The 25,975-nt window shown below is 35.5% G+C and overlaps 1 protein-coding gene across 3 annotated transcripts in view; it reads right to left on the bottom strand.

The window, feature by feature from the left end:
- LOC145673172 (uncharacterized) overlaps positions 1 to 25,975 on the bottom strand; it is a 76,909-nt gene that overhangs the window by 21,683 nt on the left and 29,251 nt on the right. For all 3 annotated transcript variants that reach the window (XM_081742617.1, XM_081742616.1, XM_081742618.1), the window contains exons 2-4: positions 7,870 to 8,087; positions 2,862 to 2,976; positions 1,335 to 1,441 (exon numbers count right to left, since the gene is read on the bottom strand). In XM_081742617.1, coding sequence (XP_081598743.1) covers positions 1,335 to 1,441; positions 2,862 to 2,976; positions 7,870 to 8,028 — 381 coding nt within the window. In that variant the 5' untranslated portion in view covers positions 8,029 to 8,087. The remainder of the gene's footprint in view (positions 1 to 1,334; positions 1,442 to 2,861; positions 2,977 to 7,869; positions 8,088 to 25,975) is intronic.

Raw genomic sequence — 25,975 nt, 5'->3', positions numbered from 1 at the left:
TGTCTTACATATTCATGAAATTAATTTTTCTTTTAAGTTAATACGGGATAAAGCATGAATTAATTCTTTCTTACAATATTTTTTATTAATAAAGGAAACGCAAAGAAACGTTTATTTTGCACACACAAATGAACGCAGCATCTGAGAAAACAAGATTTGATTTAGATTTAGTATTTGAAACTAACTATAGTTGTCTGTGAGCCTTTGGGAGTGACTAAGTATTCATCTTTAAAGTTCTTACGACGGTTGAAGAAATGCGATGATTCAAATATTAGTAATTATTGCATGAGGATACCACTTGTAACTATTACCGGAATCGTAACTGACACGCTTCAAAAATCCACTTTTACAACAACAGAAAATTTATATTTCGTTCCTATATAAGGAAAATTACCAAAGGAGGAGGAGGGAGGAGAAAAATAATGAAAGAAAGAAAAAAAATTAATACAGATACAACTTCTTCAAGCCACATCAATGTTTTCAAAAAGTGTGACAACTATATAGTTTTAGGCAGCTTTTATTCTTATTTTATTTTTAATGTTTTCGGTTGCTGTGCGGGTGGAAATCTTTCTTCAATTGTTTGTTGAAATTTTGAGTAGTAACTAAATCTTGAAAATTCTGATTTTTGTTCCTACATCTTTTTTCTGGATTTTGAGAAGCTGCTTTTATTTTAATTCTCTGTAATTTTTGTGTGCCATGTCGAGTTAATAAAGTCCTCATTTGAATATTTATATCCTTGAACATGATCTGGATTCCTGAGTTCCATGTGAGTTGCCCAGACCTGATAGGAAGGCACCAGGGAACATCAAAACAATGCGAATAATAATACATTGCATATTCGTAGAATTAAATAAAAAAAAAGTTACAAATTATTATAAACATGTCAATTCATATCATTTAAAATATGAAATATAAGGTTAATATCCAATTCGTGTGTAGTTACGATAATATTCTTTTACTTCTGTATCCATAAGGTAGCGGATATTACTGAACTGACTGCTGGGTGATATCTTTAGCATTCCTGAAATTTCCATAGTTGCGTGGTTAGCGAAGAGCAATACTCCAATCAGATTTCCTTTTTTCTTGTTTTTAAATATATGTATCTCAAGAAGTTCTTAAGAGATAACTCAACACACCCGTAAATTTTAAATATTCTAAATTAATACTCACAATAAAAAGAAATTTAAAGAACGATTAATCGTTACGTGGAATTCGTTGATGAACATGACAGGTATGTTTAACAGAACGTATTTTTTTCTTTTAACTGTAGAAGCAAACATAATCGCACTATCTTTTATAATAAAATTTGAATTCTTTGATTTCTCAAAGCGTACCTGTGATGGTAATGCTTCCGCTTCACGTTTGAGAGAATGACTTGATTGTGAACTGTCATCCATCATGAGACTGTTTTCATCCAAACTTTCATCATCTTCCTCACTCACTGAAAAAACAGTATAATTACACAGCAACAGCAGATTCTACTTAGAAATCTGTTTTTTCATTGTTAGTACAAGCTAATTGTTACTCTTTAAATTATGAATAGCTGAAATGTGTGTTCTTTGCACGGGAGAATAATTTATTTAAAGTATTTGAACAAGGGATGGGCAAAACCGGTTTTTATAAAAATTGAAAACCGGTTTCTAGAAAAACCGACATTTCGGTTTTCTCCAAAAACCGGTTCGATTTTTTCACAGAAACCCGTTTCAGTTTTCTCCAAAACCGGTTTCAGTTTTCTTGAATTGCTACTTTTTATCAAAGAAAAGTTAATAAAAACATACGTTTCACTATTATTATTTCTGCAAACACACAAACTCCCAATGTACACAATGACTGAACAAGAACGATTTATTGTAAGCAAACAAACAAACAAACAAATAAATAAATAAATAAATAAATAAATAAATAAATAAATAAATAATAATAATAATAATAATAATAATAATAATAATAATAATAATAATAATAATAATAATAATAATAATAAAAGAATACTATTCTCAAAACTTAAACCAAAATGTTACTAGATGTATTTTTCCATTTTTAGAAACTAAAATTTGTTTCTATATTGTTTCAAAGTAGCTGAATAAGTTTACTGCATTAGTTTCGGATAATACTACAGTGGGTAACGTATATTGTTCGGACCTTGTTTCATGTTTCATAGAAACACAATCCTGAAAAGAGATTGTAAGCCAGAAGAAAATAAACAAACCGATTCCTGTACAAACAACGAACACATAAATTACTATAAATTAATACTCTGAAAAATATTTCTGCAGATCTAGTAAAACTGGTTCGACGGCCCACTGTATGCCAATTTTTGCACGCTATATAAAGCATTTTAACAATCAGATCCTAAGCCCGCGTAGGACTCGGGATGCAAACGGACAAAATCCGAATCTATTTCGGTAACAATGTAGTACTTCCACCCAATAATACCAATAAATGTTGTATTCCTCTTCAACTAGAATGTTTAAAGATATATTTGCCATGTATTTTGCAGACCTACCTTTTAATTATTAACCGATGCAATGTACTAAACTGACACGAAGCTGCAATTTGCTATACAATCCCAGGATTGAAAGTGTTAAAATGCCTACACAACGATTTTTACCTTAATTCAAATAATTGCGTTCTTAAGTTTGTACGAACATTCAAATTGGTACGTGAGGAGAATTACAGGCTTATAAAACAGAAAGAAACCGTCTTTTATTGTAATTATACCTATAAATTGAATAAAAATTAATAACTACAGGATTCAACAATACTCGTAAGAAAACAGAAAGAAATACAAATAGTACACATAATTTTACAGACAGACTTGACTATACGTACACCGAAAGCATAACCGTGAAATTGCTTACCCATTTCATCCAAACTAGAATCGTCTTCCATTGTTCCTGGAGGAGGATACATGCCTGATTCTGAGTCAGATTCACTTTCAGGCTCCGCCTTCATCATTGGATAATCGTCCTCGTCCTACAATATGAATCGCTTCATATTACTCTAATGCAATGTATTATAGATACATATAAATTTGTGTTTAGTACACAGGTAAAGCATATTACTTTTATTCCAGTTAAAAGAAAGGAAAATGAACGGAAAACATTATTACCACTTTTAACTACCAACACACATTCATCCTATCATAACTTGTTTTGTATTCATTGTAAATTAATTATAAATGTAACAGATTTAAATCTTTTATAAAGTTACTTCTTGTAACGTATTAATCACAAACTACACTATAACGTATTCTTTACCTTAATCAATTACTGCTAGTCTAATCAACTAAGAAGTGGACAATGCTTTTCTCAAGCGACTTATGGCCCAAGCTGTATATCAAACTAATCCAAATCAGAACAAAAGGAACACTGACCAAAGCTTCAATGCACACTGTATTTTAAACTATAATGTGTTACAGTTTTGGATATCTAACATATCCTTCATCAGACACTATAGAACATAAATGAAGATATTATATATATAGCAGGGCTCATAGTGGTCTGGTCTCTTCTAAATAGTTGAAAAGTGACCAAAACGTGACCAAAATCTCATCAAAAAGTAACTTTAAACCTTGATGACAAATTTAGGCATAAATTGAATTTTACTTTTTTTTTTTTTTTTTTTTTTTCAACCAAAATAGGGCCGGCAAGATCATAGCTGAAATACGTAATGTTTTAACATGTTAAGATTAAAAGTTATTTTACTTAGGTTTGTCAGCTAATAAAAAAATATGGGTTACTTGTGTTCAGAGGTTTATTATTAATTACATACTTTGCACGGTTTTGTATTTGAACCTTGGTCTGGATGGGGTAAGGCCAAATTTCTATTATTTTCATTATGTCCAATAATACAAAATTAAAGTAATGTAATTAATACGTAGCTTCTAGATTACCATTAACTGGTAAAAAAAAATGTCTACAATTGGTTTGCTATAAATTTTGTTTCAGTACCACATGTTTGGTAAATATAGGTACGGCTTCTACCAACATTTTGCATACAATGAAAAGTAAACTGTAAACAGGTAATATATGTCATTCTCCTTTAACACAATAAGATCAAAACAAATAATGCGGATTATGTTTATACCCTTATTATGAACTTTTAAAATAAATTACAAATGTTAACTAAAAATGTAGCTGCATACAAAATGAAATAAAAAGCAGTAACAAGAACGTATGCTAGCAGATTTTCGTATTTTCACATGAACTTAGTCTTTCTTCATAAAGAAGTGAATTATTAAGGAGAACTTTTTCTTATCCATCATTTTCTGCAGCCATCGATCTGCTTCTGTTCATCTTACAAATCTTTCTTTACTATCTTCAACCTCTCCGACATACCCTGCGTAAAGTGCACTTCAGTCATGTTCTTTCTCTTCACAGCTGTTTTCAGACGTTCAGAAGTCTGAAACAAAAGTTCACCTTCTGCTTTTCTTTTCATATCCTTTTCTTTTCTTTTCTGTTGCAAGATTGATTCCATGTCCTCAATGCCCCCTTTTCCTTTGTCAATTTCTCCATCACCTCTCTCTTTGCTTGTTGTTTTGTTTCATCTTTCTTCTTTACTACTTCTTTTTGGGCTTCCTCCTTTCTTGCGTTTTCTACGTATGCTCTGTAGTCACGGTAAGCAGACCTAGCAAATGTAAGAAGCTTCTGAGTAAGTAGAATCAGTTCTGGCCTATTTTCAAATTTCTTCATCCCAGACAATATATCGTCGCTGCACCTCGAAGAACCGCTATGTGTTAAAACCACAACTTTTCAGGAGAAGCAAGAAACATTCCGAACTCTTAAAAGTTTGCCAAATACACGGAAACACTTGAAAAATGTAATAAGATTGGTTCTGCATATACTATGCACTGTACATTGTTGTAGCTTGCTTCAACAGTATTATATTACTATTTTTGTGTTTACGTAGCACCTTTTGCGCCTTTATAAGCACATAAAAGATTTGTATATATTAATCAATGCGTACGTGATGAGAACCAGAAGACTTTAATTTCAATCTATAATTTTTCATTGTTGTGGCGAAACAATTTAATATTAACTTATGACATTATAAGGGACGCTGCCTGATAGCTATCTGGTTTATTTGAACGACATAACTCATTTTCGACAAAAATGTTACATAGTGGTTCTTCGAGGCGCAGCGACGATATTTCACTTAGCTTTGAGAGTTCTTAAAGCCATCACTGTGCAATTCTCAGAGAGCAGACGACGTGAGAGTGAAAACCCGCGTTCCATATCAGCACTGCCATGACTTAGAGACAAACTTTCACCACCGTTGCCATCTATTCGGCCACTGCAAAGATTTCCCGAGAAATTCTCACGTTGAAGTAACCGCCACTAATCACTCAGTAAATCCAAGTCAATGCTGAGAGTAAGAACTTTTGCCAGATTTTAATATACGTGACACTCTCAGATGAGTTCACATTTTTCAGATGAAGACACGACAAGTATTTAAGTTCTAGGGAAATTTCAATGGTTTTCACTATGTATTTATATACTGCCACGTAGCGAGATTATACATTTTTCTTGAAACTAAGTACATCCTTCTTCCTCCAGCTGCTGAATGCTAACGTTGTTCCTACTCCACTTCACCAATAAGCAACAGATTTTCCTCACAGCACTTTCATCCAGTTCAGTCAAAGATATTACAACTTCTTTCACAAATCGCAACAAGAAAACCTTGGTAACAGTTTGAAGTTTAGAGTACAGAACACGTAGACGGGGCTCTTCCTTTTGAAGCAGTTCTGTGATATTCTTGAAAAGTTTTGCACTTGAGATGACAAAATTTAACTGCGCTTTCGTTTGACTTATCTTTTCCAGTAGCCATGAAGTTCGATTTTTTTAGAGAAAGAAACTTGAAGAAATACTCCTGCAGAGCACCGTGGAGTTCAAGAACTCCTTCACATGATTTTTTCAAGTATAAGCCACCTTGAACTCACATCTTTGATAAATCTATGTTTAGGTAATCCTAACTTAGTGGCAATCTTAGTGAAATCTTCCCACCTTGATGGCCAACCCTTAAAAAAAATAGTACACATCGATGATAAAATCACTCATTTCAATTCCAAATTCTTGGAGTCCTTTTTGGAACGCGTAATGAACTTTGTGTATGTTACATGTTCCTATATCAAGCAAACTCCTTTTTCTAAATGTTTTCATGTCCTCATTTATCATTCTGTGAACCTTTTTATTGGTATTTGGTCCCCACTACCTAACATCGAGTGTTTCTCTCTGGGAAGGTTTGCATTGTCTATTGCTAGATTTGTGTGTTTCACGAGTTCTCCCGTGGTTCTTCCTAGATAAAATGTCAGCACATGGCCACTTTCAGACGAAAAAATTATTTTAATCCCCCCCACCCCAAAAAAAAAAAGCAACTTTAGTGACAGACTTTTAAAAAAGTACCTTTTAGTGACCAACTTCAAAAAAAGTAACTTTTAGTTAAAAAAAGCGACTTGCTATGAGCCCTGATATAGTCATCCTTATGAAAAAGTCTAAATTCTATTGGCTAAAGCCTTCAGCCAATCCCGTAAGTCCTCAGGTCCATTTTCCAACCAATCACGTGCCGCCATTTTTGGTCTTTATAAGGGCCTTTTTCAACTTCATCTTCTCTACGCTATCCAAAATTCTCTGCCATAATTTATTAATAGGTAAGGCCCCTGTCCAGTTCATCGGCTTATCTCTTCCTACCTTCTTTATCCAATCTGCTTCTTTCCACTTTCCTTATTATCATTCTCTAATCTATCTCCAATACTTCCATCTTATCCCAGTTAATTTCGTGATTAGTCTCCTTAACATGTTTGTATATCGTATTGGTATATTTCTTCCTCCTGACGTCATCTTTTTGTTGTTTTATCCTTTCTTTCATTCTCTTCCCCGTCTCTCCTACATATGACATATCGCAGTCCCCACACACCATATCCTATAGATGATTCCTTCTTCCTCTTCATTAATCTTTTTGGTGCCTTTTCTATTCTTCTTCTTTATTGATCTCAATAGGTTTTCGCCACTCCTTCTATAAGCTCTGACCCATCCTTTCTTCAATAACTTCTTCAGTTTCTCCGTTTCTTCTCCCATACTTTCTATAACATGCTATCTTTCATTCTCACCCTCTTCCTTCTACTTTCTCCATCTCTTCCTTCTTCTGCGTTCTTCTTCCCTTTCTAACTCCTTCCTGCTGTAACCGTTCTTCTCCCACTGTCTGTATCTTCATTTATGTTCTATAGTGTCTGATGGAGGATATGTTAGATATCCGAAACTGTAACAAGTTATAGTTTAAAATACAGTGTGTGTTGAAGCTTTGGTCAGTTTTTTTATTATTATTATTATTATTATTATTATTATTATTATTATTATTATTATTATTATTATTATTATTATTATTATTATTATTATTAAACATTCAATCCAAAGCCGTGGATAGTGTTGTTACAATGCAAATCACAAAACAGTGAGACAATCTTAACTGTATTGAACTGTATTGTTGAAAATAACTTCTGAATCAAGTTTCTCTAAAATTAAATTTACTCATCCCTATGTTCCTAAGAGTCCAGTAACATGAATTTTAGTTTCTGGATATTTCGGAAAAGTTAACGGTTTTCTTTAAGATAAAGTAGAAGCCTTGTCTGTTGAATAAAGAAAGCCGTTAAGTTTTCTAAAATATTCCAAAACTAAAATTCAAACTACTGGGCTAAAGATATACGGAGGTGGGTAATTTAATTTAAATACAGGTAATTGCTCTTTGCGCCCCTTAAGCAAGTTCCTCTTATTGAAATACTGTATAACACAAAATCCAACATATAAGATTCACTGACTATAACTGTTTTATGAGAACACAAAATTCCATCAAATGCAATAATAATAAATTTACCTCGGACTGCATTTCGTCCTGTGACGATTGTGTCACTGATTCGTCCATGTGCATTTTAGGTGGACGATCTAGAATCATTTTCCGGCTTCTTGGTATCGATTCTTTGTCCCCTTTACGTCTGTGGCGTGGATCAATGTCATCAGGGGACTCAAAGTCCATCAATTTAGAAGACTTTTTCCTAACACGGCCTGATCGTGATATGCCTGTCACTTCCAAGTCTGTAACAGATAAAAGTACACATGTAATTTGTGTAATAATACAAATATTACAGGAAATCAACTATCTTCCTATTCTAGTTTGTACCTCTTACATTTAAATGGCACAAAATTCAATCTTTGTAGCATATATTAATTACAACTGTACATATATTATGTATTAGCTATATATACCTACATAACTAGTACGACGGTTAATGTTGTGTATCATGACAAAGTTCATGCAAACATAATAAATGAATAAAAGAAAACCGTCTAGATTGATTGACTGAACTAGATTTAGCGTTCCTTTCAGCAACGAGGTTATATGGAAGATAGACCTACAACTTAACGTGGGCCTCGAACCCGGCTTTCCCGAGACGAAAACTGCTTATATTGCAACCGTCATCAAAAATTACCTATTAAATACGAAGTAATTGAAATATTCTTATACTAGTGTTGAGATGTAGTTGTAGTTAACATAAAAAGACTACTGTTTTAGTTAGTGTTCCGAGGTAATTTATGTACTTGTAAAACAATCTCATTGATTATGTTAAAAATGTGCATAAAATCAAGTTAGAACATTTGAGATATTGTTGTTCTGGAGATCAATACAAGTTTATAACGTTTAAAATTTGGAACTAATTATTTAGCGCTGCTTTTTGTAATAATATTTACACTACCAAATTTGAAGGATATCTAAAATAAATAAATTGTAGTGAAAATGAACTTTAAAAGTCAATTACACTGCATACTTGACTGTCATATAATCACTTTTTACAAGGGAAGTTTTTATTATTTTTATTCCTATAATCACTTTGAGGTTTTTATAAAAGGAGTGTCTCCAGCCACTAGCCATGTCGACTACTGCACTATAAAGTGTTATAAAAGTAGTAAAATTGTATTAAACAAAAATAGCTTTCGCTAAAATTGTCGTGGTTACACACTAAGCTGTAACCAAAATGGCACAGGCATACAACCCGGAATCGCCCGTGGTAAACAATATCGTTATACAGTTAAATTATTGTGAATATGAAAAGTAGTGACGCCAGGAATGCATTATTACACTTACTAAATTTTGTATCCAAAATAAACAAATCTAAAAACCAACACTCGCATTAAACAAAACACACTATTAAACTGAAGTTCGTGAAATTTCTGTCTATCTGACGCCATCTTGCCTCGAATCTCCTTGAGAAGTTAACAGGAGCTAGATTAGAAAATGTATCCTTGGTAATTAACAACATTATAAATGTTTTACTACTGGATGTAATTTATAAGACAAAAATTATTATTATTGTTTTAATTGTTATACTCAACATTCTTGTTAAGCGTATTCATATATTCGAAGAAAAATATATTCTTACTATAACTGCTTTCGGTGTTTCCCTTCTTATTAATAAGGAACCCACTTTGCAAAATTTTGATCTCTCGAGTAATGTATGCAACCTTTAACTCCCTGCGTGGTAATAACGATTTTAAGGAATGAAAAATTGAATATTTCAGTCATTTATAGGAAAAACAGAGCAATATGTTCTTCCAACTTGAAAACATCTATTGACAAACGTTGAATTGTACTTACATCTTACCACGTAATCTTACTCTGTAAATGTTTTAGGATTACCGCAAACGCTAAACTAAGTTAGAATTCTTACGGCACAAAACCCTGACACGCCAATCCATTAATATATGTCATAAAATATCTTTAGCACGGAAATGGATTTCAATTCCAGAACCATTTCTCTGTCAGTCATAAATATTCCGTAAGCTGGTTACTTCATGTGAGTTTCAGAATCTCTGTTTGTACTATTTAGTAAACATTTTAGAGATTGGTTTATGTATGTACACTCATGTCCAAAATGATTGTTGCATATCTATAACTGTCTTCTTGTAAGAATATAATTTGATAATGATTTTGCAGGGTACTTTTAATACTGATACTATATGTATAATCGGGAAATGTATATTTGTGGTAAATTTCATAGGAAACAAATTATAAATACGACAATTAGAATTAATAAAACAAAATGTTGCTAAATGAATGAGAAAGTTTTGTTTTATTGTTCTTATTTACTGCTCTTTTGACATGAAATTTGCCACATACATGTATTTGCCGATTATACTAACACTATAAGAAATACCGGGCGAATTCGTTATCAAATTATATTCCTACAACAACATATTTATAGACATGCGACAATAGTTTTGGACATGAATGTACATTTCGGTATCAACAAGTTTGTGTTTATTCAACACAGGAACTACTAAGCCTATTTCTTTGAAACTTTCACCAATATCTGCAATTGAATCTTAGGATGACTACAGGCTACATATCATTATGCTTCCGATTCTTGAGAGCTGATGAAGAAATATTTATGAAATTTCTTTTTTATTGTTTCTTCTTGATAGCATACAAATGCTTTTGAAATGGATGGATCTTTTATTTTCAGTACAACGAAGAAATTTAGTTAGATCTCTACTTTTGGGGAACATTCATTTCGAGAAGAAGAGGGGTCTAACGATTTTCATGAAACGGGGTTAGTCTACTGTTTTTTGGTGCGAAGAAGTGATTTCGCAAGTTTCGACTTTGGCAAAAGTCATTTCGGGAGAGTCTATCTAACAGGTTATTTAACTCATCTAACAACAATCATTAATTAATAAAATTATAATAATTAATGAAATAATTACTACCCATTTAGTAAGCGAATTAACGTAGAGAACAATTAAAAATATAATTATTCATAAACAAATGCTTTCAGGATTTTTATGGTTAAATATAGGGTAACCAAGAAAGTTCTGTCGCTTTTTCACCCATCAGCTTTGAACATCGATATGTCACCTAAGATTTATCTGGAAGATCAAAAATAGTCCCTATCAGTATCGACGATCTTCTGCTAACGTTCTGGAAAGCCATGGATTCCACCGCAGTACAACTTGGTAGGTCGTGAAGCGAAGAAGGTATCAAGTTCATTTGGCACCTCTACTAGAGGTTTGAATTGGCGCCCTCTAAGGTGATTGTCAGGAATAGAACAGGTGATAACCGGACGGTGCAGTGTCCGGGCGGATGGAGATGCAATAGTGTTTCCCATCCAAGGCATAGAATGGTGTCCCGAGTCATCCTAGCCACGTGGGGCTTAGCGTTGTCCTGTAACAGGAGGACTCCTTTGCGATTCAGCTGGCTCCAGAGTTTTTAGTTTTTCTTGAGCACTGCTCAACTGCTGACAGTACACAGTTGCATTGATGCTCTGACCAGCTGGCAGCAGTTCCCGATGCACGATGCCACGAGCAGTCCACCAAACACACAGGTGGATCTTCTTTTGGTGCAGTGCTGGTTTCGGCTGTTTTGGAACCGGTTCATGGGATCTCCGGCGACCAATCATGACGGCACCGTGGAGGTTCGTACAGGATCCACTTCTCGTCATGTGTCTGCTGCTGCCTGAAGATCAGTACCGAATCTAGAAATTTCGTGCCCCCACGCAAGAATATTTGATCATCTCCGGAAATTCTTGTAAAAGATCTTTCTTTTCAATGGTCGAAGCCCTCTCATGGTTGATTACCAACATTCCCAAGTCGCTTATACTTTCCTGTGTCATTGAACACCTTAAATAGCTCTTGATTCCCTTTAAGACTGAGAATGACTTTTCAGCGGAAGCCACGGTCACGGATAAAGTCAGTAATAAAAGAGTAGTCAAAACTTCAGGTTAACTTGGGGCAATAGTATTAAACTCGACGTATAGTAATACCGCCAATTCAAGAACAATGTTGATCTTTGAAATATGGTTTTTAAGTCAAATGTGAAGGGAGATTAATTTCAATGGTAGCGACGGGCTAATGTTTTACTGGTACTTCTTTTGTAGTTATTTCAACCTTAACTATAATTTCTTCGTCTGAAATGTTCACAAGTACTATCGGAAATATGATTGAAAATTCCTCAAGAATTATGTGTAGCGATGTAAAACGGTTCTCTATTTCATTGTACACGATATGTGGAAATCTATTGTAAACATTAACCATGTGCCCGTAAACTGATGATCTACCCGTTCATCGAAGATTTTTTTTTTTTTTTTTCACTGTGGGTTGCCTTTTTTCTAAAAACACAGGATTGACTTACCACTTCGCAGCAACAGATGTGGCCTCTTGTTTTATTTGATGGTATTCTTCTCTCATTTTCTTTAATTCCTCTCGGCTCTCTTTAAGAGTGCGTAAAGCTTTCTCAATGTCAATTTGTTTAGTTCGGAGAAGCTGCAATGCGATGTTCAGTTGTGAAAATAGTTTTGACGGCATCACAGTCAGAAACACAACATCGAAAGAACTCACATGACTTTCGCCAATCTCTCTGCTTCTGATACCTCGTTAGCCTTCTTACTTGTCAGTGAAAGTTTTCAAAAAGTTTTCATTAGATATATCAGCATACCTCAAGCCGATAGATACATTGGACTGATACCATGAGGCCCATCTGATTGGATTGAAATTTATCAAAGTGACAGCTGATTCTCCGGTCAATGATGACATAATACTCCACTTTGGCCAGACTGGCAACTTCTTTTACCCCTTTGACGGCATCATTGATCACAAGATTTAGGTTATGTGCCGCGCAGTGAAGCAAATATGTAGCTCAGGGACGCAAATAAGCATAAAAATTTTACCAGCCCAAGAAAAAATGCTACTAGCCCACATTCCACATCCCAATTGTGACTTTTATAGTTTTTACTGTTTTAAAGCTCGCCCGCACTGATGAACCACTCGCCCCAGGCGAATGGACGAGCGGTTATTTGCATCCCTGATATAGCTCGTTTCTCAATTTCTTGAAGACTCTTCTGAGCACCTGAGAAAGCACCACTCATCACAGCAGCGCCATCATATCCCTGTCTTATGCATTTTTTCACAGACAATCCCAATTTCTCCAAATGACCGAACACTAGAACTGCAAGTCCGGATGCAGATCGATTTCTTACATGTAAAAATCCTAAAAACACTTCTTCAATCTCGACCTGTCTAGAAACTTCGTTTTCTAACCTATCGTTTACTTCTGTAAAATTTACATAGCGAATAATGAAATTCATTTGATTTTTTTAAAATAAATATTGAGTCGTATCAATTATTAATGAGAAAATTGGCACTCTTTTAATTGCAATGGATGATTTGATTTTGAATATCACGGTTGAGATACTTGATCTGGCCTTTGGGAGGAAGTAAGAGACATCTCGTGGATTGTTGTCAGTCCTGATAGCTCATTACCTGATTTAAGTAATTAAATTATTGTGAAAATATCATTCTTTTTCAATTGTTTTAAAAATTAGTATTTACAAGCACGGTGCAGGGGGACCTTTGAAAGCCCTTAGGCCGCTTAGGGTCCGCCCCCCCTTCCCCGCACCGCGGGGTCTTGAGGATTATAGATCCGGCACTGTTGAAGATCTTCATTTTGTACGTGTGTTGGTCTTCGACAGTTTCGTCACCATCCTTAACCCTTTGGAGTTTAGTATCTATTTTTAGGTACTAAGGTAGTGTCTTCATTATTCGATTAAAAAAGAATCAATAAAGCTTTTTACTTCGGTTCTTTTTTGCTTTCTCAAGTATAGAGGCATTGTAGAACACGTTACGTATGGTTCCACGCCTTTCTGCGTCGAGACATGGAAGGTGATGACGTCATAACTTTAAAAAAATTTTGTTAGGCTTATTTTTGCTATTTTTTGGCGGGCTTACTTTTGCACCTTGAAGACTGAAATTTTGCACAAACATTTAGTCTACCGAGTACTATTTATCAGATTTATTGAGATCTCTGCGTTAGCACAGGGAGAGGGGGTCCAGAGGGAAAAAAAGGTTTTTTTTTTTTTTAAAAAAAAAGTATATATATATATTTATTACCAAAAAATCTCTTTTATCGCAATTTTTACGCCTTAGATACATGATGGAAACATGTGAATGGTACCGTTTCTATTCTGAAGAGAATTATGTACGAACCATGATCCTAGGATAAATAGGGATGTCTCAGGATTTTTTTTACCTGAGATCTTGTTTTATATCTGGGGTATTGTGGGGTATATTATTTTTTGGTGGGCTTACTTTTGCACCTAGAAGATTGAAATTTTGCATAAACATTCAGTTTACCGAGTAGTATTTATCAGATTTTTTCAGGTCTCTGCGTTAACACAGGGGGGTCCAGAGGGGCAAAAAATTTTAAAAAGGGATATTTTAACCAAAAAATCCCTTTCTTTGGTATTTTTCCGCCTCAGATACAGGATGGAGACACGTGAATGGCACCGTTTGAAAGGTAGTTCTATTCTGAAGAGAATGATGGGCGAACCATGATCCTAGGATTAATAGGAATGACTCAGGAAATTTTTTACCTGAGATCAGGGTCTTTTGTGGTAATCTGGGGCATTTTGGGGATTATTGATAAATATTTTTCCCGCCCTTACTATTCAAGATAGAAACTTGAAATTTTGAACACACATTTAGTACACCCCTTAGTATTTTCAATGATTTTCAGGTCTCTGCGTTAACATAGAGGGCGGGGCAGAGGGGCTCAAAATTTAAAAAAATGCAGAAAAAATCCCGATTTCTCTCAAAATTTCCCGCCTCAGGGACATGATAGACAAATGTAAATTGTACCATTTGAAAGGTTGCTCTATTGTGAAAAAAACGAGGTATGAACCATGATCCTGCAATGAATAGGGATAATACTGTAGCTGCTTGACAAAGTCTATAAGAAAGCCGGAATGTAAAAGGGTTAAACCACCGCTGCATTATCCTCGTAGTCACGACAATCTCACATGGAATAGAAATCAACATCGAAAAATCGGAAGTCATGCCAATATCCCGTGGAAAGGCACCCTTACGTGTCCGAGTAGAACAAAGAGAACTTGAAGATATCGATCATTTTAAGTATCTGGGAAGTATTTTGACGAGAGACGCTTACTGCACCAAAAAGATCAGGTCCAGAATAGCCACAGCCAGAGTCATTCAACAAGAAAAGATCACTCTTAACTAGCAGGCTCAATATTGAACTTAGAACGAAGTTGGTCAAATACTATAAATGGAGCATTTGACTGTATGGTTCAGAAACTTGGACATTACGGAAGTTAGAGGAGAAATACAATGGAGTCACGGTAATCCGAACAGGTCCGAGAGGAAAATTTTATTTATTTATTTATTGCGGCGAAAAATGCAGTTTTAGGAAATTAAAAACTAAAAGGATGAAAATGAGTGCCTGTTTTCATAGGAAACAAAATAAACTTTTGTTAAATACAGTTTTTTCTTTAATACCTGTATTTGGGCCTTAAGCCACATTACGACAATTACACAAAATTTCAAATAGAGTATAGTGTACGTACTGTACAATATTGAAACTTCTAGGTTTAGTACGAGAGAAATACAGTAATGTAGTAGAATAAGTACTGTATTGTAACATAAAACTGAATGTATAATACTAGTAATGTACAATTGTACTAGTATCTACCGTAGTACCGTATTAATATCAACTTGTTACAAGACATGAACTCAGTTATTGTCTTTTGTCGCAGTGAAGAGAGTCTATTGGGCGATGTGTAGTTTCGCCATCGTCTCATAAACATTACATCGCAGATGTAGCAGTAGCCTGTTGTTCTAGGTATCGTAGTGTTAGGTCAAGCGCTGCTGCTCCGTCTGCATAATTAGTGTACAGAAAACGTGTTTTGAAACACTATACGGTATATATTACAACACAATTGACCCGTCCACCCGCTTCAAATCGCGATTTTACTATTATTCCGGCTAATCCGAACAGCGTTCGGTCCCAATTAGTTCGGATTAGCGGGACTCCACTGTATTTAAAGAGCTTCGAAATGTGGGTTGGAGTAACAGAAGATAAAATGGGCAGAGAGAACAACAAACAAAAACGTTTTAAGACAAATAGGAGAGAAGAGGACGCTTCTAACCTAAGGCTAAGAAGGTAAAGGCCAATTGGATTCAACACATCTTGCGAAGAAACTGTCTTCTTTATAACGCCATAGAAGGAAAAATTGAAGGAACGCGTGAAACAGGAAGAAGAACACAAGTGAACGATGACTTCAAAAATAGAAGAAAATATTGGGAGTTAAAAGAGAAAGCTGAAGATCGAGATACGAGGAAGAAACATTTTCAGACCGAAATCTAAACTAGGAAAACTAATTAAAAAAAAAAAAAAACTAATTAGTCCCAGAACCTGCAAAAAGGCAGAATACTTAATAATAATAATAATAATAATAATAATAATAATAATAATAATAATAATAATAATAATAATAATGGCTCCTATAATCACTGCTGTTTCAGCTAGCACAAAATGAAATGACACTGGTTTCAGGAAGAAATGAAATCTTTAAGTTTAATGTCCCACGGTTATGCCGGTTAGGCTAAAGGAGACGGTGATTATGAGAAATGAGTGAAATGGTGGAATGAAGAAAGTGGGAGGAAACGGGAGAACCTCGAGAAAACCCACGAGCACGGTGTTTGTCCACCACAAAGTCCACATGGCGCGAGCTGGGATCGAACCAGGGACCCCAAGCACCGGAGGTGAACGCTCTACCACTGAGCCACCACTGAGCTACAGCTTTCAAACTATACTATGCATACGTATCGGAAGTCTTATAGAACGGTTATGTCAATCTGTTGAAAAGTATCAGAGGAAAAGCAGTTAAAAGTCATCGAGAAACTTATTTTCAGAATCTATTCAGGTCCCAATAACAGGTTCCATATCATTCATTTACCTTATATTTAAACCGGAAGTGGTAGAAATCAACTGTTTTCGCTTACAACGTTGATTGCTATAGAACAAAAACGGTAATAGACTGAAACAAGCAGTTTTTCGGAATCGATTAAGAAGATACTGTCTCCACACCTGAATTAGTCTACTAAAACCGGAAGTGGTAAAAATTTACTACTACTTCCAGTTTCAATATTGATCTCCATAGAGCAAAAACGATAAGATATCAAGATGCGTTTGTTTGGAATTGATTTAGCGTCCGAGGAATAGCTGTCGTCTCCTCTCTTAAGCTTCTATTCAAGCCAGAAGCAGTAGAAATCAACTATTTCCGGTATAGACACTGGTCACTATAGAACGAAAACGATAATAGCGACAAGCTATTTTCTAAATCGATTAAGTGTTTCAAGGAAAGATACCATTTCTACAAGTATTAAACTATTAAAACCGAAAGTGATAAAATTTACTCTATTTTCGGTTTTATCGTTTATTACCATAGAACAAAAATACTAATTAATAATTACACCCTATATGCTATGTCGTTGTTAGCAACATTATTCCATGTTCATCTTATCCAGATGAAGATAAATAATTTGGATCGTGTTCATGGTACAAACTGTAGCGAACTGTTTCATTTAGCAATATTATTTTCTTCTCATACCAAATAATTTACCTCCGTAGAACTTACCTAACATTGGGTAAGAACTTTGTGACTTGAAATGTAATTGGAAATGACTCCACGACACGTTCCAATTATGGATGAAAGTCGGTTCCCTCATCAGCTAACCTCGTAGTAGAAGCCAAGTACAATAGTGGCTATTTCTGCGTTTCACCCGTAACCCTAAATAGTTCTATAAATTTTTCAATGGATTTAAATTGAAAAGTATAGGTCAGATTAAATGCCTGCATGTTTCTCAAACCGGCAAGTTTCAGAACATGACTGTTTTAATGAAAGATGGGTGTTCACCACATATTCATGATGATGATTATGATTATGCAGGCTTGTAATTAATCAGTTAAAAGAATTAACTATTAAATTAATCAGTTGAAACTTTTGTTAATTTTTTTAATTTAATCAAATAAATTTTCCAGGAGTTATTTTTAATCGATAATCGTTTAAAAAAATAATCGTTATTTTTTCTTTCCAAAACTATGTGAAATGAATGTTTTTAAGTTACTTTGTGACTTTTATCTAAAACATCATGGTGGTTTTACAACAGTAACTTGCCTTATACTGCAGACATTTTTTCCAAAGTAAATACTGTGACCTTACCTGTTTTGAAATCATGGCCAACGTCCCTCTCGGACTCTTCGAAACGAGAATAACAAATATTTTTGATTGTTATTTTACGTATTTTCTATTGAATTAAACACACAAAATGTGGTTTAACCGATATTTGGAGTTGTTGGAGATTTACTGTCATTTATACTTCTTTCCCTGTAAAGTAAAGATCTCATACATTTTTAATACATTGCTGAATCCATAAGACAGATTTTTTTTTTAATAAAATAAGGGCGGAAATGGAACCTATTCCTACGATACTGAATCTATTTATTCGTTTGGTTTCAATTCGAATCTGATGCCATGTAAAAGGTAGCGAATGCTGTTTAACATATACCAAGAACTAATGTCTTTAATGAACTTATGTTCCCCTGACAAACGACGCTGGAGCTGATTTACTTTACCTGTATAAGATCAGCAGCAAAATTGATTCCGAATTTTTGATGAACTTACGTGTTTCTCAGCGGCGAACTCGCTCTCTTGCTAACTTATGAGATAACTAGGTTAAGCGCTTCTTGTTTTACAGACTAGCGCAAGACTACAATACATTGTAAACAGGATGTAACATTTTTATCTCCGAGAGAAACTTTACAACTCAATTGATGAGAACCTTGTATATTGAGAGATTAACATTTTTTCTGTATTTTATCTTCTTTTGTCTTTATGTTGAGTTTCATCTAATTGGCCTAGTGCTGTATGAAACTTTGTGAATGAATAGATAAACATTGTAATGCCATCGAGTACATGTTATTGTTATTATTAATATTACTATTACTATCCCTTTGTTTTAAATATTTAGCGAAATATCACTGTTGTTGATACAGATAGTCCAAGCTAGCACAAAAAAATATTCATGATGAATCGAGTTTCATCTGTATCATCAGTCTTAGAATTTACTTTTGCCCCACGCCCCGCAAATTTACAGAATTGCCTTGTAAATAAGCATGATAAAGAACAGAGGCCAAAAAGCCGAGATATTATTAAGTACCAGGTTCTATATATCTAAATGATGAACACAGTCGGCAGCGATTCAAGTTTTCTTTCAAGTTATACTTCCTCTCCTCTCGGCGTTGAAATAATGCCCTGCGCTGGACCTACGGCATATCAAATATCGTCCTAGTGCCCCAAACAAACCCAGCTCACTTTGATTTCTTTCCGACATTTTTTCTCTAGGAAAACATGAGCGAGTGTTCACTTATGAACACATCATTTAATCTTTATAAAGAGAATATAAATTTAAGGTTTTATTAAAAATCGTAATTTAGGATATGACTTATAAAAGTAACCGCGAAAGTTCTGTCGCTTTTTCACCCACCATCTTCGAACATCGATATGTTACCTAAGACGTACCAGGGACATCAAGAATAGTCCCCATCAGCATCGACGATTTTCTGTCAACGTTCTGGAAGGCCATGGATTCCATCGCGGTAGAACTTCGTGGTTCATGAAGCAAAGGAGGTATCAAGTGCATTTTGCACCTCTACTAGGAAAGGAATGGAACAGGTGATACTCGGACGGCGCAACATCCGGAAAGTACGGCGGATGCAATAGTGTTTCCCTTCCAAAGTATAGAATGGTGTCCCGGGTTATCCTAGCCACGTGGGGCTTAGAGTTGTTCTGTAATAGGAGGACCCCTTTACGATTCACAAGTGCTGGCTTCAGAGTTTTAAGTTTTTCTTGAACACAAATCAAATGCTGACAGTACATAGTTGCATTTATGTTCTAACCAGCTGGTAGCAGTTCCCGATGCACGATTCCGCAAGCAGTCCACCAAACACCTTCTGGTGCAGTGCTGGTTTTGGCTGTTTTGGAACCGGTTCATGGGATGCTAACCAATGATGACGGCGCATACGGAGTTCCGTACAGGATCCACTTCTCATCACATGTCAAAACCCTGTCCAGAAATCGCTCCTTCCTCAGACGAGGCAGCAAAGAAGCACAGGTATATGCTTGCGTTGCCATTTGACCCGGAGTCAAATCTTGTAGTGTATCCCAAGTAGATGGAGGTGTTGCTGAATGGTTTCTCCACTCACACTGAATTTTAGTCCCAGTTCCTCACGTTTGGCCACTGTTTGCCCTAACTGCTGCCTGAATATATTAATTTTGTATGTGTGTTGGTCTTCCAGCACGAGATGCGTCTTCGATTGTTTCGTCACCGTCCTTAAAAGTTTTTAAACACCGCTGCACTGTCCGCGTAGTCACAACAACCTCACCAAAGGTCTGTCATGTCTTCTTCCCCGCTGCAGCGGTGTTTCACCCTAGTTTGAACACGTACAACAACACGCCCTTAAGACGCTCTGTAGAAGTGCCATGTTCACTCTATTCTTACGGTTTAAATAAATTACCACAAGCAGGTAGTATGTTGGATATACTCACACTAACAACTGACCTTCGCCGTATCTTCATTCGCATTCAACTCACGGAGTAAGGGCCAATTGAATACATACCTCCACAAACAGCGACAGAAATTTCTTGGTTACCATTATACATCTATGGTTTTGAACCTGAGGTTTCACAGCATGAGAAAACATACCTCATCTTTATTCCCAAAATGCTTATGTAAGACAGTTCGGGGTAAGGTGATGGCCGGTGTTTTATAGAACTCTAAGGCACTGAGAAATTTATAACTGCACCAACAAGCTGTAAAGTACTAAAATGTCTCACCAAATTTGGTAACCTTTTTTCCTCAAACCATTTTTCTGTTCCCCAGCTTAATAATAATAATAAAAAAATAATGAACTATGTTCTAATAGTGATGCAGGAGTTACTAGGATTGATATTGATATCCTCAACAGTAGAACTCGGCATTCATTTTCAGGTTTATGAAAATCTTATGAATTGATGTAAGGAGTGATTTGCACTAAGAAGGGATCACATTTAGGTTTATATGTAGAAAAAATTTTACGTCTGGCAACTTCTTATTTTTAGACAGTTAAAAAGTATATCATCCGCGTGTAATACATACACTATAAAACTGTGCGGCAAGAATAACTGAAACGTTACAAAATATAAATAAATAAAATCACCTAGTGGGATTCTAACTGTTCAAAATATTGAATTCCCACGAAAAGAAACAACTGAACACGCATAGCTATCGAGACAATTACAAAGCTTTTTTTTTTTTTTTTTCAGTTGTATGGATAGATAACAACTCTCCTTGTTTTCTTAACGATTTTTGGGATTGAAAAGCAAGTGGTTTACCTACAACAAAGTTATCTGCATCTGCGAAAGTACTATTTTGTTCTGAAAGTATCATTAGATTAAGTAACAAAAGAGAAGCTGAGTATTTTAAACACCGAAGTGTGAGCTGTGTTCGGAAGTTTTTTCCATTATTACTTCCCCTCTTATTATTTCGAATGCGTTGTTGCCAAACTAACAATTTTAAGGGACTTGGAAAATTCAGACGCGCAATTATATTTTGGAGAAGTGTACAAGAATTTCGTTAAACCATTATTACTGAAAGTGTGTAAATTATTGTGTACAGTAGAAGTTAGTCAACAATGATGATGCCCGTCTACCATCATTAGTTTCTAAGAGAATCCGTGCTGAGGAAGGCAATAACCATTGACCGAAACATTTACGGTGACATATAACTACATAATCTGTCAAGTACAACCTTTTATTCTTTTATTGCAAGGGTGTATCCAAAAGTTCCAGGACAGTGCTCATAAGATGCAAACCGCTCGCAGTTCACGAGTTTCCCGCTAGGATGTTGCGCTGGCGTCTTGTGATCCAGTGTGCGGAGTAGCGTGGTTCGAAGTGGAACCGTCTGAATGTTGTACTAGCCGAATGTTGTTTTCGTGTGTGTTGCACTAGCCGTCTGCGATTTCTCATATCTCAGCGGCATGGCGGAAGTTGAAGAACAAAAGGCGTGCATCAAATCCTGTGTGGCATTGAGTAAAACGTCATTGCAGGCAATGAGAGCATCGTTTATGCTTACGATCCAAAAACTAAACTGCAGTCTTCTCAATGGAAGAGTCCTGGGTCTCCAAGACCCAAAAAAGCACGCATGGAAAAAAGCAAATTGAAGACGATGCTCATTTGTTTCTTTGACCAAGAGGGGGTCATACACCGGGAATTTGTGCGACATGGAAGCATGATCAATGTAGACTTCTACTGTGATATCCTAAGAATGTTGCGTGAAAATGTGCCTCGCAAAAGGCGACAGAAATGGCATAAAAGTAACCTCATTCTTCACCACGAGAATGCACCTGCACACCGGTCCTTTAAAATAGCGCAGTTTCTGGTCAAGATTAACATGACAGTGGTTCCCCACCGCACATACTCACCCGACCTCACCCCCTGTGACTTTTGTTTTCCCCAAGTTGAAGCTTCGGATGAAGGCGGAAGATTCGACACCATTCTAGAATGCTTCCAAGCATGGCAGAAACGCTGTATTAATGTAAAAGGGGAGTACTTTGAAGGTGACGGAGGAATTTAACTTCAAAGGTAAAAAACTTTCATTTTACAGATTCAGTCCTGAAACTTTTGGATACACCCTTGTATTATTTTGTAAGAACCAGTTCAGATTGTCAACTATTTAGTAAATTTTGTGCATTCTTGAAAATTTACTATAGAGTGCTCACGCGAGAAAAATAAAAACCTCTGACTAAAGTCCATATCCTGATGGTGCCTTTATGCTCCTCCATTGTTTACTGTACATATTAGCAATAGGTTGTTGTAGTCAGCGACAAAAGTTCTCTGAGTTTGATAAAATTAGTTTCGTAAATAACTTCAGAATGGAAGGACAATTTGAGTACTTTTTCAGTAAATTAAATATTGTAATTTTCTGTATATTCCAGCCACAATACAATTATTCCCAAAATAAATTTTACCAAACGGAAAGAACTTTTGTCGCTGACTGTACGTACTAGTGAATTTAAACTTTTACTAGAATTCTTGTCCATGTGGATTTTTTTCCGTGACATTTAAATGGAATAGATGCTTTCTAGTCATTACCACTCACAGTACCTACCTTTCGTAAGCGTAGTGTGAAAAATGAAATGAAATATTTGAGTTTTACGTCCCATGGTTATGCCGGTTAGGCTAAAGGAGACTGTGATTATGAGAAATGAATGAAATGGTGGGATGAAGAAAATGGGACGAAACGGGAGAACCCCGAGAAAACCCACGAGCACGGTGTCTGTCCACCACAAAGTCCACACGGCGCGAGCTGGGATCGAACAAGGGACCCCAAGCACAGGAGGTGAACGCTCTACCACTGCGCCAGCGCACGCTCTACCACTTTTCTCTTTACAAGTTCGGCTACCACTTACGTACAGTATCTGAAGCACATATTGTTGTAATCTAGCTTTATTGTGCATAGAGCTAAAATAAAGAACTGTACAGGGATATAAACAGGGTTGGCAAAACCATGGTTGTTTTTGAAAAAAAAAAAAAAAAAGAAAGAAAGAAACGCTTTTATGGTTTAAATAATTTCCTCTATGTATTTATATTACATATGGACAGAAATAAGTTTGGTTCGTCTCGGTGTTATTATGCAACAACGGGGTTATACTAGAAGGTTATCCTGATAAGCTTAAACAAATAGTTAGTAAATTTTTGAAATCGGGAGACTCCCATCTTAACATTGATAAAATCCCGTTATTACTTTAAATACAAAGCAATAACGGGAAAATCCTGTTATTTCTTTGCATGTAAAATTTTACGGTTCACGTATCATAATCAGTACGCTAAAGCTATAGTATGTTTGTAGATCATTCAATAAAATTAAAAGTCCAATCCAAGCTAATGTTGGAAGCTACGTAGGAAGTCGATAAACTTTGCCAGTTCCTATCAATATATTTAAGCAACTTTGGCTTCTTTATAAAACAACAGGCATTCAGGCAAGTAGAAATATACAATTTGATTTCGTTTCGTATGTTTATGCTTAACAACCTTATGTAATACCGAGATTATCAAGGAGCACTCGCTTAAAATGACATCCAAACCGTTATTTGATTTACACTTGAAAGAAGGGTCATGGTGTGACTGAAAATTGAACACGGGGCGCCTTGATTAAAATGTGAAAAGGAGATAAAACTAATGCAAATAGGTTGACATGTGGAAATGTCACCATGAAATTCATATGATTCGCATTTTCCCATTTTTTTTAAAAACAAAAAGCTGGTTTAAACCAGCCAACCCTGGATATAAAGCACAGTAACTGGAATAAGTTAATATTAAGAGCTTGATAATTAATTTCTAAGAATATGTACAAGTTTCCGTAACCCCAATTACCCTGCCTTCTTCGCGGCACGCTGGTTGAAGAATACTGATTTGAGATTCTATTCCTCACGCAGAATGTCAGTCCGAAGAGACTACTTACGAAAAATAGTGTGTGACTGCAGCAGGGTTAAAAAAGAAAAACAAAAAATGTCCGCGGCAGTTGTGGAAAATCGAAGGTTTACTGTATATGGAATAACCCACCTCTCCGTTACTCTACAAAACTGTTTATTTCTATAAATCGAAATGAGTGAGTGTCAATGGTACAACGTGTTCCACGAAACGTTGATAGGGCTCACGGATTCCGTTCGTGAGACAAGACAATTCCGTAGTTTGATGTGTACAATAGAAAATGCTTAAATCGTATTAAGCAGGCTCAGTGCTTTTAATTGTACGTACAAAATTTAACAAAACTCAATTTTGACCAATAACACCGAATGAGCTGTTTTTCTTTCTTTTCTTTTTAACCTGGGTATCGCATTACTTGTACATTGTAAGTACATGAATATGGCAGTTTCCGGATTTTATGTTATCTGTACTATACTAGCTTGCTCCCTTCAATGTTCCGTTCTGCACCTCACATTTAGTGGCTTCTGTTTTAGATTATGCCGTATCTCCCTTCATATGCACAGAATCGCACAGCGACAGTTATTTTTATCCCTTTTAAATTTTCCGTAAGTACAAGCTTTGCTTTGTATATACTTATACACAAACAAACTATTTGCTGAGCAAAACAATATATTCACGTAAAAAAAAAAAAAAAAAAAAAAAAAAAAAGTTTTTTTTTATGTGAATATATTGTTTTGCTCAGTAAATTGTGTTTAAGCCTTTTAAATTATGGCTTTTTTGAGGTATTTTGTTGACTTTCATTCAATCAATTATTGCGTCAAGACTATTTATCGTAGGATCATGGTTCATACGCAGTTTTGTTTCTAGTAAAGCAGTGTTTCCAATTGTGTCCCTAAAGTGTACCAAATACGGGAAATTTCCGCTCAGTGGGAAAAAATGGATTTTCTTTTTAAAAACTCCCCTTTTATCGCGAATATCTCCCCTTTGGTATAGGATATGATCATGCGAATGCTACTAAAAAAAACTTAGCTTTATGGTGAAGATAATGAGATACAAAGAGTGGCACTGGGGTGAATAATTTTGATGCTACAGCCGATTTACATATTTTCCATGAACCAGTCCTTCAAAAGGTACCACTCGCATGTCCCCGATTTTGGGCTTCTCCACTATGGTACATGCTAGAGACATGCGAGTGGTCCCGTTTGAAAGACTGGTTCATGGAAAAAAAAAAGTACAATGCATGTTCCCACAATGAACAGTCTTGATGATGATGATGGTAGTACTAGAGACTTATAAAGCAAATTCCGAAGGTCGACGCCAGGCACAGGTCTTGTGCCATCATAATTTAAAAGGGTTAAGATACTTTTGGAGACAGGACTGTCTTCATCTCCCGATATTATATCGAAGAAATCACATTCTGCGGTCTGTATTTAGTATCTACTATTTTCTACAGGACAAGCTTATGATAGAAAACATCTTCCCAAACAACTTTATTTCCTAAAGCTCCTGCCTCCGCATATGTAGGCGTACATCGGTATACAAGTATTGCAATAAATGTGATGAAAATAACAATAAGCGTGCGTAGAGTAAAAATGTTCTACTCATGAGTATACTACT

The sequence above is a fragment of the Thermobia domestica genome, chromosome 16, assembly GCF_964235325.1.
Source record: "Thermobia domestica chromosome 16, izTheDome1.hap1.1, whole genome shotgun sequence".
NCBI classification, from domain to species: domain Eukaryota; kingdom Metazoa; phylum Arthropoda; class Insecta; order Zygentoma; family Lepismatidae; genus Thermobia; species Thermobia domestica.
Note: the sequence above shows the minus strand (reverse complement) of the source record. Positions and strands in the feature narration are given on the sequence as shown.